The sequence below is a fragment of the Meles meles genome, chromosome 7, assembly GCF_922984935.1.
Source record: "Meles meles chromosome 7, mMelMel3.1 paternal haplotype, whole genome shotgun sequence".
In the NCBI taxonomy this organism is placed as follows: domain Eukaryota; kingdom Metazoa; phylum Chordata; class Mammalia; order Carnivora; family Mustelidae; genus Meles; species Meles meles.
Window position 1 is genome coordinate 52,746,051 of NC_060072.1, and position 16,492 is coordinate 52,762,542.

Sequence of the window (16,492 nt, forward strand, 5' to 3'; positions counted from 1 at the left end):
ATTCCATCTACCCAAATTGGGTAACTACCATTTAGATGCTGAGAGTACTTGGGGAATCTGTTGACAAATCAACCCTATAAAAGAGCCCATGGGTCCACGCCTCCTCTCTTACAGAATAAACCGAGAGTTTTGTAGTTCTCAGATTCCATGGCTGGTTTGGAATCTCAAACCCTGTAATGGATAAGCAACTATATTATTGTCCAGAATTTCCAGCCCATCTTGGATACTAAATTCTGTCATCTCAAATAGATTAAATTCTTTGCAATCCTAAAAAAGTCTGGACTTGAATATATAGATAATAAAGCAGATGAAACCAATTATAGTAATACCTTTGGTTTTAGCTGAGGATAATATGTGTATAAATGTGTTTTAGAGAAACTTCACGTATTAGATCTTAGCATTTTAAGCTGAAAGGTTTAAGAGAATTTGGTCAGACCTGTAATGCGTATTGATTGAGATGTTTGGAATATTTAACAAAATTTGTTTTGACATTTTGTAGGGTTGTTTGTTTGTTTGTTTTTTTAGATTTGCTTATAATTCTGCCTACCTTGTCAAGCATTTAAGGTGGTTAAAGAACAGCCACATGAATATACATAACATAACTTAAAATAGTAAAAGTAGTGTAACCTCAAATTTGTGAATAGGAGTTTTTAAGTTTATTTGCTGTTTTGGGTTACTCTAATATTAAAGAGCGAGTGAAAGTGATTGCTCTTATTTAATACAAAATTAGACTTATAAATCATAAAATAAAGTTTGAAACAAAGGCTTAAAAGTTAGCTGCTTAAATTTGATCTTTAATAAATTGAAAATTTTTAAATCTAAAATACTATAAATAGCAGTTAATAACAAAAAGTACCCCAACTCCCATTTAAAAACATACGTAGTATTTTCTTGTACATGGATTGTCTTTCTGGCTGGAATGTAAGCTTTTTGAACACAGGTATGTAGATACGTATGTAAATATATAATCTCCATTATGCTGGTCACATGCTATGCATCTAGTAGTTGATCAGTAAATATTAGGAAGAATGAATGATTAATTAGCAGATTCAGTATTTATTTCTCATGAAATTTTCTTACAACCAGCCATATCATCAACACCACAGGCTACTTCCAGTGGGGCATCCTGATTGAGAGGGGGCCACTGCAAAAGAATTCACCCAAGGCAGAACAAAAGAGAAGTTTATTGAATACATTGCAAAGGAGACTGTCTACCACAAAATGGTGGTGAGGTACCACAGTTACAGGGCACAGTGAGACGGTATGGAATGTATGGGACTTTCCCCTTTTGGTAACTGTCCGGTTGTAACTAGCCCATTGGTTAGTTAGGACCTACAGCGATTTCGAGGTGAGTGTCTTAATGAGCCTGTGTGTCACCAGGGTGGTCGCTGTGGGTCATTTTGCCTCACTCCTCTTTCCGTTGCTCAAGCCTGTTGCCTCACAGTGGCCTCTGCACTTCTCAGTAAAATATAGTAAGAATTAGTGAATGTCATAACTATGACAATAAACTAAGGGATGTCTGTAGTTCCAACTGAGATGTGTCAATGGTCTCCATCCAAAGACAATAATATGTAACACACCTTCTGTAGTTGAACAAGTGGGATTTATGACTCTTGCAGTGAGGGAGAACCCACATCATGGGGAGCCGTGAGCCATGAAATGTCTCACTATGAGGGTGTTTCTCTTACTGAGACACTTCAGGACTATGAATTTAATTACAGAATTTGGGCTTTGGTTTGTTTTGGGGGAGGGGCTAAGAGAATGGGAATTTGTGTTAGATTAGATACGGTGAGGGAATTGGGTCAGTTGTGTAATTGGGTGTGTCACATCTTTCGGGAGGACTGACTAGAACGTGGATAAAGCTGTAATTGGTAAAGAAGTAGCAGTCATTCCTTCCAGCCAAGAGAGGTGGTTTTTGTGGGGTGGTTCGGACAAATGAAGAAATGGTTTTGCTTTCTCATTTTATCAGTCTGAGTAATTTTGTCTGAGGTTAGTAGTCTATGAGATTGTTTATGGCCAACAGGAGAATAATAATGGCCTGGCTAGAAGTATCAGGCCTGCTTTCAATGATCCGGCAATTTTTTGTTGTTGTTTTTCCCCCCCTTTCTTAGGTACTAGTAGAGGAGTGAGAGAAAAGTAAATGAATTCAAGAAGTATGTAGCATGCAAAGTGGATAGGATCGGATATGGGGGGCAGAAGGTGATGTGTCAAGGGTGATTTCTAGGTTTCTGCCCTGTAAACAGAAAGGGTTGCAGTGCTAATCACTAAGATAGTACCAGATTTCCGTTATCTTCTAATTTAATATTTACCAAAAATATGTGAAAAGTTCATATTATCATACCCATGTAGAGATCGGAAATGAAGGCTGTAGAGAGGTTAATTATATCTTGCACACTGTTATGGAGAAATAGAATTCAAATTCAGGGTTGCTTGACTCAAGTCATATTGACTTGTCTTAAAAATCAAGATAAAATTCACATAACATAAAATTTATATTTATAAATCCATTTATACATTCAGACACAGCTCTAAAATATACAAGTCAGTAGGTTTTAGTACATTCAGAATGTTTTGTAACCATCACCATTATTGAATTGTAGGCCATTTTCATTAGCCCCAAAAGAAACTCCATATGCATTCATTTCCATGCCCTTCTCCCTCTTACCCCTTGCAACCACCAATCTTTTTGTCTCTGTGGGGTTACATGTTCTGGAGAGTTCATGAGTGGAATAAAAAAATATATGGCATTTTGTGTCTGGCTTTCTTTCCATTGGCGCAATGTTTCCAAGACCTATCCACTTGTAGCCTGTCCCTACTTCATTCCTTTTTAATGACTGAATAAAATACTGTTGTATGGATATCACACGATTATTTATCCACCTATCACTTGATGGACGTTGGGTGTTTCCTTTTTTTTTTTTTTTTTTTGTGCCTATTACGATACTCCTGCTATAAATACTCACGGATGAGTTTTTATTTCAATGTATGCTTTTAATCTCTTGGATTTATACCTAGAAGTGGAATTGCTGGATGATATAGTAATTCTGTAGTTCAGCTTTTGAGGAACCACCAAGCTGTTTTCCATAGTGGCTGCACAATTTTACATGTCCACCGTTTAATAATATGGAAGGTTTCAGTTTCTCCATCCTTAGCAACATTGTGATGGTTTTTAATGTTGTTGATAGCCATGCTGTAATAGCATGAGTGGTATCTCATTGTGGCTTTGATTTGCATTTCCCTAAAGACTAAGGATGTTGAGTACCTTTCATGTGCTTATTAGCCATGCGTGTATCTTCTTTGGAGGAAGGTCTATTCAGGTCTTTTTGCCATTTTTAAATTAGTTTGTTTTTTGTTTTGAGTTGTAAGAGTTCTTGGTACATTCTGTCTACTAAAGTCTTACCAGGGGGTGCCTGGGTGGCTCAGTTGTTAAGCTTCTGCCTTTGGCTCAGGTCATGATCCCAGGGTTCTGGGACCAAGCCCCAAGTCAGGTTCCCTGCTCAGTGGGAAGCCTGCTTCTCCCTCTCCCACTCCCCCTGCTTGTGGTCCTCTCTTACTGTGTATGTCGCTGTCAAATAAATAAATAAAATCCTTAAAAAATTTTTTAAAAAAAGTCTTATCAGGTATATTATTTGCAAATATTTTCTCCCATTTTGCAAGTTTTCTTTTTGTTTCCTTGCCTGTCTTTTGATGCACAAAAGCTTTCAATTTTAAAGAAGTCCAATTTCTCTATTCTTTCTGTTGCTTGTGCTTTTGGTGTCATTTAAGGGACTTGGTCATATCCAAGGTCATGAAGATTTCCACCTATGTTTCTTCTAAGGGGTTTATAATTTTAGTTCTTGCATGAAGGTATTTGATAAATTTTGAGTTAACTTTTGTATGTGGTATATGGTAAGCGATCCAAATTCATTCTTTCACATATAGATATCCAGTTGTCCCAGCAGAGTTTGTTGCAAAGGGTTATTCTTTCTCCTATTGATTGGTCCTGACACCCATTTGTATTTGTAAAAACAACGCAGTTGTGCATTCAACTTGTCTTGCAGATCTATTTATCTGCATTGCAAGGGTTGCTAGGTAATAATTGCTCAGTGATATGGTTATTTTGAATATTTTTCTCATAGTCAAGGAGAGTTGTTACAAAGGCATTCTCTGCCATGTTGCTCCCTACGTTTTGCAGGAGAAAACACTTTGTAATGAATGCTCTGTTATCCCTCCTTTCCAAATGTTATTCTCTTTTTACTATACTCTCCTACATAATGAGCATTTCTTTGAGAGGAGTACTCGATACATACAAAAAGTCAGAAACGTTGGCCTGGTTGACTTTGTTCAAGAGACCCACCGGAATGAAGCAACTCCTTTCCAAGTGTTACCTAATTAAATGTGAAATTTGTGGTCGTGGTTTCTGATGTATGGTCTTCTTTAAAAGGATCTATCTTTCCAGATGTGTTACTTGGCATTGGCTAACTTTTACAGTGTCTTCTTCACAGTCCTCATTCACTTTAAGATCCTTTATTATAAAATAGCCTGAAGGTGATCATGCATATTTCATACCAAGAAAAAGAATTGTTCTATGTACAAACATAAAAACATACCTGAGGCAATGAAAACATACAGTACATGGTTAGATATTAATGCCCTGGGAAGATGTTTGGGGGTTACAATCACCCAGATCCTTTCATAAGGAGGTTCTATATAGATCATGGACCGGTGTGAGTTTGTTCACTTGAAAGTGAACCCCAAAGGAAAAGAGTAGAAAAATCTATCACCAATATCATTGAAAATTCCGTATGAATCAGATAATAAATGATACATATTATAAACATTTGATCTTCTCACCATGCTTTTCAGGTTTACCTTTTGTTTCCTCCCTGCCAGAGTCAACAGAACACACTTTTGGTGCTCCCTGCAATTCTGTCATCTCCCAGTAGGGTGCGTTGTTGCATGAAAAGCTGCGCCAGTTGCAGCATTACCCAGGTGGGCCTGTGTTCCTTCTGTACTTTCAAGACCGGGTTTTGCTTTGTTTTGTTTTGTTTTTAACAAAGTCCTGTATATGAATATTTTCTCTCTAAACTCTTAAGGAAATGAGAGTTGAAGAAAAACAGAATTCTTGAAAGATTGTCTTTTTACCCACTGTCTTCAGAGATGGTTCATCCTAAGTGACATTTCTTGGAGGTTGTATCAAAGTCCCAAAGTACGAAATGCATCTCGTAAGTCATCAACCTCATACAGGGGCTGTAAAGAAAGAAGTGAACTGAGTGGATGCATTTGTAACATTGTGGAAGGAAGGAAGTTGGGGGAGGTGGGGTGAGTAGAGAAGAGGACAGGAAGGAATTGTACCAGAAGGCAAACAGAATCCCGAGGAAAGTCCAACAGAGAGACTTGTGGGTGATGAAAAGAGGGAAAGGGAAGAGCATCTCGGTAGAGGGCTCTGAATTGGGAAACAGAAGCGCAAACTCAAATGTAGGAGAAATAACAAAACATAATGTAAGGTTTTCATCAGAGGAGAAATGGAGAGTGATACCTACACACACACGCACAGTCCATGTAAAAAACGTAAGAAAGGGAAATATAAGGAGCTCCAGGAGGAGAAAGATGACTTTGGAGGGAGAAAGAAAATGAGAAGCGAAGAAGTCCCTTACCAACAGAATGCGTCGAAGCTGTCTGGATAGTCGGACGGAATTTTCGTGCAACCCCTCCCAGGCTTTGAAAGTTTTTTCACGATTCTCCACAAAAGTATTCCAGCAATAAAAATAATCTTTTAAAAAAAAGGAGGGGAATGGGGCAGATAGTTCAGATCCCAAATGGAGAGGAAAGAAAGAAAATCCTGCCCCCCCCCCTTAAATCTCATTTCCCACAAAGTCGTGTGTCCATGCCCTTAATTTTCTTCCTCCTATTCTAGACAGTTTTTGGCTGAATCCCACCCCCCACCCCGCCCCTCCGATTTTTCTCCTGAATTGCAATTCTGACCAGGTCCCCTTCGCACCTTTGAAGGTCATGATGGCGATCTGGACCCCGGCGCGGTGCAGCCGCCGCAGCCCCTCGGGCTCAGCCTTGCGGTCCTCGCAGAAGTAGAGGCGCGCGGTGAAGATCCTCAGGCTGAGGTTGGGGTACCCTCTCAGAAAGTCGGCCACGTGCCGGGCACAGTCGTAGCAGGGGCTCCAGGAGGTGAACCAGGTGACACGATAGCACCGGCCAGGGTCCAGGTCCCAGTCGGAGATGTAGCGGAGGAAGAGCAGCTCCACGTGGCAGCCCGACTGCGGACAGAGCGGGGGACTTGAGTGAGTGACGTTTAGTGACCTTTCCTGCGGTGCTGGCAGCTTTACGGCCACAAATTCATCTGCCTGCCACAGTCAGATTTTTTAGGGTGTCTGCATTTGGGCCTTAGGGTTACAATAAGGCTGTGGGTTTTCTGTCGAACAGAAAAGCAGGAGGATGCGCTGGGTAGGCTGAAGTAGGTAGCATCACGGTACCCCAGAGTTCTCAGTTGTGTCTGTTGCTGTAACATTTAGTAATACACCAGACCACTAGGGGGCGGTAGGAAGCGTGGTTGAGGACTGCAAGGGGTAGAAGGCCAACGGGGGTGTGAAAGAGAGGTCACAGGACTGCTGTGGGTTCAAAACAATGAAATAATGTGTTTGCTCATCGTATGACCCCTGTGATTGTAATAATCTCACAATAGGGAGATATAGCGAGTCTGCCTAGTGTGGCAGAGAAGTCATTAGTCCCAGATCTGAAGATCTAGGTTTCATTTCCTGGTGCCATCACTGAGGTGACTGGGACAACTCACCCAACTCTTGGATCTTCTAAGTCCTCACCAGTAAAATGGGCTTGTATTGATTGTGAGGATTAAATGAGAAGGAAATAAAGGGTCGGTAACTGCAAAGCCTTCTCTACTTAGAATGTGTCTCATCACCAAACAGGAAAGAGATTAGAATGTAAAACAATTGCAGTGAGATAATTTACGCAAGAGGCAAATGAATTGAATGGAGGCAAAGGAAATTGAATAATAAAATAAACACTTAACAGTGAGCCAGACAATGTCGGTCCATCTATGGATTATGGATTCTTCCCTGGGATCCCACCAAAATCAGATGTTGCTGCCTGTTTTGAGACAGGGAATACTCATTGGCAGAAGGTTATGTAAGCCCATCTGGATGTGGTGAAGTCACTTGAAAATGTAATTCTCTGATCTTCCAGATGCAATCTAGAGATTGACTGAATCTGTCAACCAGTTGAGGCTTCCCCGAGTATTCTGGGTCTCACCATACTGAATGTACTCATCGGCCTGTGATATATGTGAGCAGGAGGGACTAGAAATCATTTGGAAAACAGAATCGAGTCATTATTTTTTGCTGCTTTTTCCTTAACTTTCAAAAATTCTGAAAATTTGTTTTTATTTAAATTTAGCTTGCATGAGCTGATAATATCCTTCCAAATCAAAATTTGGATTTCTTCCTTAATCTCAAAGGCAGTTAGGATGCTGAAGAAAGGGAAGGAAAGTTTGGGGGCAGTTACTCTTGGCATTGAAGCAGGTGGTGGCATTGGTCGGGGAGGACATGAAGTGGCATGCTTTGGGGGCAAACTTATTGTGGTTTCCTGGACAGAAAGAAAAAGATTTCTGAAATCTGGTGGAGATCTAAGTGTGAAAAAAAAAAAAAAACTGGCTGAAAGTAGTACTATCTGTAGATGGTTGTAAAAGTGCCTGCACTCTAGCTTGGAAGCAATTAACTGATACCTTGTTTCGAAGGTGACCGAAGTCCAGGGAAAAGGAGGTGGCGCTATCCCTCCGCTTCACCACGTAGCACAAGTAGGTCTCATGGCGACCCTTAGCCCAGCGGACATTCTTGAAATGGTAAAGAAACTTCCTCTGCTTCATCAGGAGGCTGTGGGTGAGGAGAGGGAGGAATTTTCAGGAGCACCACTCACTTTCCGCTCACTCCTGGCTTTCCTTCAGCTTTTTAAAAAATCTGTAATGATTTGAGCCAAACCAGAGAAGATCCTCTTCCTTACTCTACTGGATGCCTGAGATCTGCTGAACTTGGAACCCGTTATAAACCCCTCTTCATGCTTATATTTAAGACCAGTTGAGGGCGCCTAGGTGGCTCAGTTGGTTAAGCGTCTGCTTTCTGCTCGGGTCATGATCCCAGTATTCTGGGAGTATCCCAGTATCTATGAGTCCCACATCAGGTCTTTGTTCAGTCAGGAATCTGCTGCTCCCTCTGCCTTCCACTCTCCCTGCTTGTGCTCTCTCCCGCTCTGACAAATAAATAAAATCTTAAAAAAAAGAAAAAAAATTGAGGGGTGCCTTGGTGGCTCAGTGGGTTAAAGCCTCTGCCTTCAGCTCAGGTCATGATCTCAGGGTCCTGGGATTGAGCCCCACATCGGGCTCTCTGCTCGGCGGGGAGCCTGCTCCCTCACTCTCTCTGCCTGCCTCTCTGACTACTTGTGATTTCTGTCAAATAAATAAATAAAATCTTAAAAAAAAAAAAAAATGAGATGTAGCCAGAACCCTTCCCCCCGTGGTATGAAGTCATAGGATAGTCTCCTCCCATAGCTGTCTGTTACATGCTGACAACTTGGACTTCAAAACTTGTTCCTTGGTTCCATAATTTTTTCAAAGTTCCCCTCCAAACTCTACCTAAATGTCCAGTATGTACTTCAAACCCAACATGGTCAAAACAGTAATTCCTAAACTGTCCTCTGTCCTGACTATCCTGTCTCTTTACTTTTCTATCTCAAATAACAAGGTGAAAAGCTTGGGCTTATCTTTGATTCTTCTCCTCCATATTTAATGGTCTAAATTTATTTATTCAGATCTCAATATTTTTTTTAGTATTTTTATTTTCTAAACCTCCAAATATTTCTGGTTCATATCTGCATTATTCCCTCTGTTCACTGCTTCAGTCTAAGCCCTCAATCTTCTTTAGGTTTATCTCTTGTCCTGGCCTTCTAAGCTGGTCTGGTTCCCCCCAGTCTCTCCAAAAGAACATCCTTCCTCCTGTGCCAGAGTGGTCTCACAAAGACCCAGGTGTGACCATGTCATTTCTATGCTGAAAAATCCCCAGGGAATCTCTTGTGCCTACAGGATGAATTCCAAACTCTAAGGTAGTATTTAGGCCAGTTTTTACATTTGATCATCAAATCGACATTTCTTGCTTCCTTTCCTGCTACTTTTCCCCTTCCTTTCCCTATCTTCAAGTGCCTATGCAGCTGATCCCTTGGCGCTAGTGTCTGATCCTGTGGTTTTTTTTTTCTTTCCAGTCACCTAGCTGATGCACTTCCTCTCAGTGAATGCTTTCCTACCTTTTTCACTGGACAAAACTTATATATCCTTCAAATCCAGTTCACAATTCAACTGCTCTTTCTCACCACTGCTATAGCCAAATTTCTAGGTAAAAAATTGAACAACAACAGCAACAAAAACCCCTCCTGTAGCTTCATTGTCCAATTTACCTAGTTTATCCCTGTCAAAGCTCTCATCGTCTGTTACCAATTGATCACTGACATCTCTGTTTTCCCAATTGGATTTTCTGTATTTTGAGGCAGAAAGTATCACTTTATGAGAAAAAAAGATAAAATAAATTTTTTAAAAATTTAAATTTTAAAAATGTAATGATTTACAGTGTCTAATGATAATTCAATGTAATATCTAATGACAATTATGTTAAAATTTTTTCTAGTCTTTTTATAGGCATGTTTACATGATTTTGATTATACCAATCTCATGCAGTTTTGCATCCTGCTGCTTTTTTAACTCGGCAACATAATCCATTACATGTGGCCCCCACATGTGGGGACAGGTTGCTCTAATTTCCTTATGCCTAGCAGTGTTTTGCATGTCGTAAGCACTAAATTGAATTTAATTTGTGGAAATACTCTCAGCTAGCCAAAGTTTCTTTGCAGCTGTGGACGTAACACAAGCTATACAATGTGGTTGATTCCAAAGCACTAATTATGTCTCTCTGGTTTTTGTCCCTAGTCTTTTCCAGAAATGTATTTACCAAGTTGTGGAGAGAATGCTGCCACCTAATGGCATTGAGCAGAAGTGCAGTAAACTCTTGAAAAAGTAAAGACCTAGGCGAGGATTTGAATACGGTTTGCTGGCAAGAGAATTGAAACTTTTTCACCTTCATTTTTTTTTTTAACATTGAGGTATAATTTACATACTTCACCCATTTAAAATGTGCAGTTTTATGAGTCCTGGCTAATGTAAACACCCAAAACTGGAACCACAATTGGGACACAGAACATTTCCAGGGCACCCCTCCCCAAATTTGCTTCTTTCACCTTTTCAGTCAGTTCTTCCCCCCTCCCTACACAACCACTAATTTCTTTCTGTAACCACATGACTCTCCACTTCCTAGAATTCCATATAAATTCTGCATTATCTCTTCCTTTGTGTCCAGCTTCTGGCACCTAGCATAATGAATTCGAAATTCATTGGTTGTGTTGCATGTATCAGTAGTTTGATCCTTTTTACTGCCAAATAATATTCTATTGCATGGCCATAGCTCATTTATCCATCTGCCTGTAGATGGACGTTTGGATTGTTTCCACTCTGGGGCTATTGTGAGGAAAGCTTCTACAAAATACGTACCAGTCTTGGGGGGAGGACAGACGTTGAGAATTAATTTTAAAGCAATACATGTGACAGACCGTGAAGTTAAAAGTTAAATACCCAAGTGTCAACCTGATGAGTTAGGTAAGCAGGAACGCACTTTTTATAGCTGTCTCAATTTAAATGTCGCGCTTCACACACAGGACGCTTACTGAAATACGCTTTAAATCCTGAGGCAGAGAACTAGCTTAATCACCAGCATACACATTATACCAAACAATCTGAAAATTGTTTAATGATATTGATTTGGAATTCAGTTGGCAGGAATCTAACATGAATGCTAACAAAGATCTCATAATTGCCGTCTTTATTTTAAAATGATAATGTTGCTTTGGGGCAGCACACGTGCTAAAATTGGAATGATGCAGAGAAGAGTCACACAGCCCCTGCGAAAATGGCATGCAGATTCATGAAGAGTTTCATATTTTTTTTTTTACCAAGATCATGAGTTTTGATGGGGAAAACAGGACAAGTTCTCATATACCAACAAAATAAAATAAAATAATTGTATATTAATCATCATAGCACTTACCACCGTTACTGTTACTGTCAGGACATAATTTGCATATAATCATTAGCATAAATTGAATACATCATAAGTACTGAATGAGTACTGAAGTAAAAGGGGAAAAAAATCTCTTGGGGCTCGGTTTTAAACAGATTAAGCATCATTCCTCACTGATAAATTTCTTTAAACAGTTAATCTACCCTCCTGGGCTGTGTGTCTGAGAAAAGGGTGGAGGGTACTGTGTCAGGCAAAGCAGGCATTTTGAGGGGTCTGCTGTTGGGAGAAAGCAAAGGTGTTCTGGGAATATAGGAAAGGACATGGAACAGCTAAGGGAATTCAGGTGGACTTTGGCTTTCCACTCACACAAAAATCCATCGTTACTGTTTCTTTCAGAAGTGACCAGTCACAGTGAAACAAATTGTCTACGACCTTCTAATTAACTTTCTTGGTCCCTCACTTTCCTTCAGCTGTAGCTAGGAGCCCGTTTCAAGGACCTTGCTCTCTTAGTTTCTCTTCTGGGTACAAAGGACTTTGTAGGGGCAGTTTTTCGAGATCACAGTTTGACAGCTGCTCTAGACAGCTGTGCTCCCTGAGGCAGAACCTGCTGCATCCCCAGCAATGCAAACTGGAGACAAATGGGTTAAAAATAATCGTGACCAAGTCCTCTCCTGTCCTGTGCCATCACTGATGCCCTCTGCAGATATTCTTTTCCCTGATTATAATTACATATTTCCCTTTTTCTCCTGTTGAATTTCATCTTTTCTCCTTGTTGCTTTTGAATTCCAACTGTTAATCATCGCCTAGCATTTTATGTACACATATTTTCACTGAACCCCTTACCTCTGACTTATGCCTCAGATTAATTTTGGATCTCATTGCAAGCTGAGCAGACAGTGGACATTTTCGCCCTCAAGGAAATTTTCTGAAGAACATTAGTCTTCCATTAAAAATCTTTTTTTTTTAGTATTTTATTTATTTATTTGACAGAGATCATAAGTAGGCAGAGAGGCAGGCAGAGAGAGAGAGAGGAGGAAGCAGGCTCCCCCCTGAGCAGAGAGCCCAATGCGGGGCTTGATCCCAGGACCCTGAGATCATGACCTGAGCCAAAGGCAGAGGCTTAACCCACTGAGCCACCCAGGCGCCCCAGTCTTCCATTAAAAATCTTAATTTTGGGGACACCTGACTGGCTTAGTCGGTGGAGCATGCAACCCTTGATCTCGGGTTTGTGAGTTCAAGCCCCATGCTGGGTGTACAGATAGATTACTTAAAAATACAATCTTTAAAAAAATTTAAAGAAATAAAAATCTTAATTCTGTAGTGTAAATTCTTTGTAAAAGTTAAATTGAGATAAAGTTTATGGATTAGGTATTCTCATATTTTTAGTAATCATAAAAGTAGGAATAAAATAAGTTGTGATAATAACTTGTCATAAACTGCATGTGAAAACATTGTGTAAATCTTATAAAATCCATTTTAAGAAATATGTTAAGCGGGGTCTGAAAAAATTGAAAGACTAGGTAGATAGTAAAAATGCCATTAACTGCCCAGTAATTGGAACTATAACATTAAATAGCTTGACTGAATTTTTCTTCCTGGAATAGATATATACCATCATAGTGACTTTCAAGCAATTTTTAATATTGGCATTAAAAAATAATTTCCTTACTATGAATTTTTCTTCCTGGAATAGATACATACCATCATAGTGACTTTCAAGCAATTTTTAATATTGGCATTAAAAAATAATTTCCTTACTATGTAGCTAAATTATTCAGTAAAGTCTCCCCAGGAAAGTTTACAAAGTCCTTTTGCAGTTGAATATTTACAAAATTATTATTAAAGTTTCTGCTACTGTTCTTAGTATACTGTATTCTTGTTATTCCCTTTCCATGATGTGGATGTCTAAACGCTTGCTATGTTAATATTACCATAAACTAGTTCTAACTGCAGTACGCGGCCATATGTGGCACATGACAGTTGAGTGTGGAAGAGAGACAGAACAGAGAATTAGGCAGAGAGCATGTAAGATCTGAACAGATGAGACAGCGCCAGAAAAAATAAATGCACATATTGACCAAGCAGTGAGTCAGATAGTGAGAGGAGAGAAAGGGATAGCTACCGATCTGAAAACTCAGATTTACTCTGAGAGAAAAGCCAGGGCAACCACCCATGAAGAGAATGCTTTACCTGTCCATAGTGGATTCCATAGTGTCTTTCTTAGTCTTAGGCATGGAAAGGCTTGCCTCAAGTCCTGCTGCTTCACTGACTCTGTCTGGTGAGGCATTGGCCCCACACATTCAAATTTGAGCTTATCCTCTTAGGCTCCTCCTCCCAGGCATCATCACTACCAGGTACCCAACAGCCTTCCTCCTGTTTGGGTCCAAAAATAGTAGGCGGGGCTGTCAGAGGCAGAGTCACATGGGTACATGATCAAAGGCTTCTCTGCTTAGTGTATAGGTTCCTATAGGGCTACAGCTCTAAAAATCCAGTTTAGACTTCACAGGTCACAAAGATCAGGAGCTAGTAGCTGTAGACACTTCAGAAATTGTATACCTAGTGATAAATAGTATCTTTAATTCTTTTTTTTTTTTTAAAGATTTTTTTTTGTCAAAAAGAGAGTACAAGCAGGTGGAGCAGCAGGCAGAGGGAGAAACAGACTCCTTGCCCAGCAGAGAGCCCTATTTGGGACTCGATTCCAGGACTCTGGGATCATGACCTGAGCAGAAGGCAGATGCTTAGCTGACTGAGCCACCCAGGCTCCCCACATCTTTAATTTTAAAAGCATAATAATAATAATGTTCACTTAAATGGCATCTTACACTCTGTTAGCTGGAAGTATCTATTCCCTTCCTTACATGCACACTGTCTCTCAGTCTCAAAGACCAGCACTAAGAGCTCCTGCTTTGCGGCCAAGCAGGTAAAGTCAAATGAATTATATAGGACTTCGGAATAGAAATTTTGCCTCCTAAACTAATGATTTTTTCTCTTTCTGATTGCACTACAAGAATGACTAGAAGACTAGATGATTGATTGCACAAGAGTAATTTTTGCAAAAGCTGTCTTTTCCACGAAAGCCATATATTTTGAATTCAGAAGCAGCAGCCTCCCCAGCCATTAAAAATGTTTATTTCATCAGGCAGAACCAGCATTTAAATGACTGCATTAAACTTGGAACACCGATTGGGCTTTGCGAATAAAAGGCTTTAAATTTCTGCCCTTATACAATATGGTCTATTAAAGATTTTGCTTCTCCCTCCTACCTCAGTCTGTATGCATTCTATTTCTTCACTCAGTAGAAACTTAAAACCTAACTACATGGTAGAAACTGGGTGCTGGGGATGCAGTGGTGAGGGATGCATGAAGGTCTCAGCTCCCTTCTTGCCTCAAGGCTTTAAGTACCATCTACACATTGATTCCCAAATCTCTAGCTCCAGCTTGGACCACTTCCTTGAGCTCAGGATAACTGCAAACCACTGCTGCCTCAGCATCTCCATTTGAATATCTGATGGACATCTCGACCAAACTGAGCACCTGTGCTCTCTCCACACACCTGTTCCTTTTGCCATCTTTCTTATCTTGGTGGTAACATCATCCCTCCCATGGCTCAGACCAACCTGGCAGTCTTCCTTGATGGCTCTCTTCCTTTTAAGGTCCAATCCATTAGCAAATCCTGTTAACTCTACTTGCAGAATAAATCCATATCTGACCACTTTTCAGCACCTCCAGGTCCGAGCACCTTGGATCGCTACATTTAGCCTCCCAATTGGTCTTCCTGCTTCACTCTCCTTAAATTACCGTCTGTTCTCCACACAGGAGTCAGAGTAATCCTTTTGAAACCTTTTTTTTTTTTTTAAAGATTTTATTTATTTGAGAGAGGAGGGAGGGAGGGAGGAAGGAGTAGAGGGAGAAGGAGAAGCAGACTTCCTACTGAGCAGGGAGACAGATGTGGGGCTTGATCCCAGAACCCCTGGATCATGACTTGAGCCAGGGCAGATGCTAAATGGACTGAGCCACCCAGGCATACCATTGAAACCCTTTAGATCATGTCAATCCTCTGTCAGTACTCTCCAGGTCTCCCCATTCTCTCAGTAATAGCCAACATCCTTACATGATTCACAAGACCCTCTACCATCTGCCCCTGCTTTACCTCTAAATTTTACTGAGGGGCACCTGGCTGGCTCAGTTGGTAGGACTTGCCATTCTTCATCTAGGGTTTATAAGTTTGAGCCCCACGTTGGGTATAGAGATTACTTTAAAAAATAAAATCTTGGGGCACCTGGGTGGCTCAGTGGGTTGACTGCCTTCGGCTCAGGTCATGATCTCAGGGTCCTGGGACTGAGCCCTGCATCGGCATCAGGCTCTCTGCTCAGTGGGGAGCCTGATTCCTCCTCTCTCTCTCTGCCTGCCTCTCTGTTACTTGTGATCTCTATCTGTCAAATAAATAAATAAAATCTTTAAAAAAAATCACCTTCAGTTCTCTCCCTTGCTTATACAAAGAACACCCCACTTACTAGTCCCCCTGCCTGGAGTGCTGTTTCCCTGTATATCATTATGGGTTTTAAAAAAATTTTACTTCAATTCTAGTATAGCTAACTGTTGTATTAGTTTCAGGTGTTGTATCATTACAGTTTGATTTCCTTATTTATGTCTTTACTGAAATAAGTCCTTGTAGTTGGGGCTTTTCCTAGCGACCACATATCTAAAATTCGAACAATACCCCACAATCCTCACATTTCCTTTCCTCTTTCCCTAATCCGTATTTCTTTTTACTAATCACAAAATGCTCTGTAATCTGTGTTCCTCAGTGAAACTTAGATCTATGAGGGGAGGAATTTTTGTTTTTGTTTCCCCTCACTATGATATCCTTTGTACTTGGTACCTGGTTGGCATATAGTAGACACTGAATGAATGTTGAATGGATGAATCAAGAAGGAGCTCATGGAACTTACATTCAAGTGGGAAAGACACAATAATCAAGTAACAGGACCTTTATTTTTTTAAGATTTTATTTATTTATTTGACAGAGAGAGATCACAAGTAGGCAGAGGGGCAGGCAGAGAGAGAGGAGGAAGCAGGCATCTGAGCAGAAAGCCTGATTCGGGACTCGATCCCAGGACCTGAGCTGAAGGCAGAGGCTTTAACCCACCAAGCCACCCAGGTGCCCTTCAAGTAACAGGACCTTTAAATATGTCATTGAAACAGTGATGTTTGCTATGAAAGGAAAGTACACATCACATAACAAGAAACTGGCCAGCCTGTGATCAGTGGAAGGACTCCTGGTTGGGAGATGGTGATAGACAATGTCTTAGCTCCCGTCTCAGTCGGAGATTCTTGGATGGTTGGGTTATGGAAGAAAGGCAGTATTCACT

At 40.5% G+C, this 16,492-nt stretch overlaps 1 protein-coding gene and 1 non-coding gene across 2 annotated transcripts; one reads left to right on the top strand and one right to left on the bottom strand.

Moving 5' to 3' along the window:
* Nucleotides 1-3,769: 3,769 nt before the first annotated feature.
* AICDA (activation induced cytidine deaminase) lies at nucleotides 3,770-13,366 on the bottom strand. The gene is made up of 5 exons (XM_046012655.1): nucleotides 13,311-13,366; nucleotides 7,733-7,880; nucleotides 5,981-6,251; nucleotides 5,637-5,752; nucleotides 3,770-5,229 (listed from the first exon to the last, which is right to left on the bottom strand). Exons 1-5 carry the CDS (start codon nucleotides 13,352-13,354, stop codon nucleotides 5,176-5,178), a joined length of 633 nt encoding a protein of 210 aa, XP_045868611.1. The 5' UTR covers nucleotides 13,355-13,366; the 3' UTR covers nucleotides 3,770-5,175.
* On the top strand, nucleotides 10,941-11,044 carry LOC123947793. Its single transcript, XR_006819829.1, has one exon. It is a non-coding gene; the product is annotated as a U6 spliceosomal RNA (small nuclear RNA).
* Nucleotides 13,367-16,492: the final 3,126 nt, after the last annotated feature.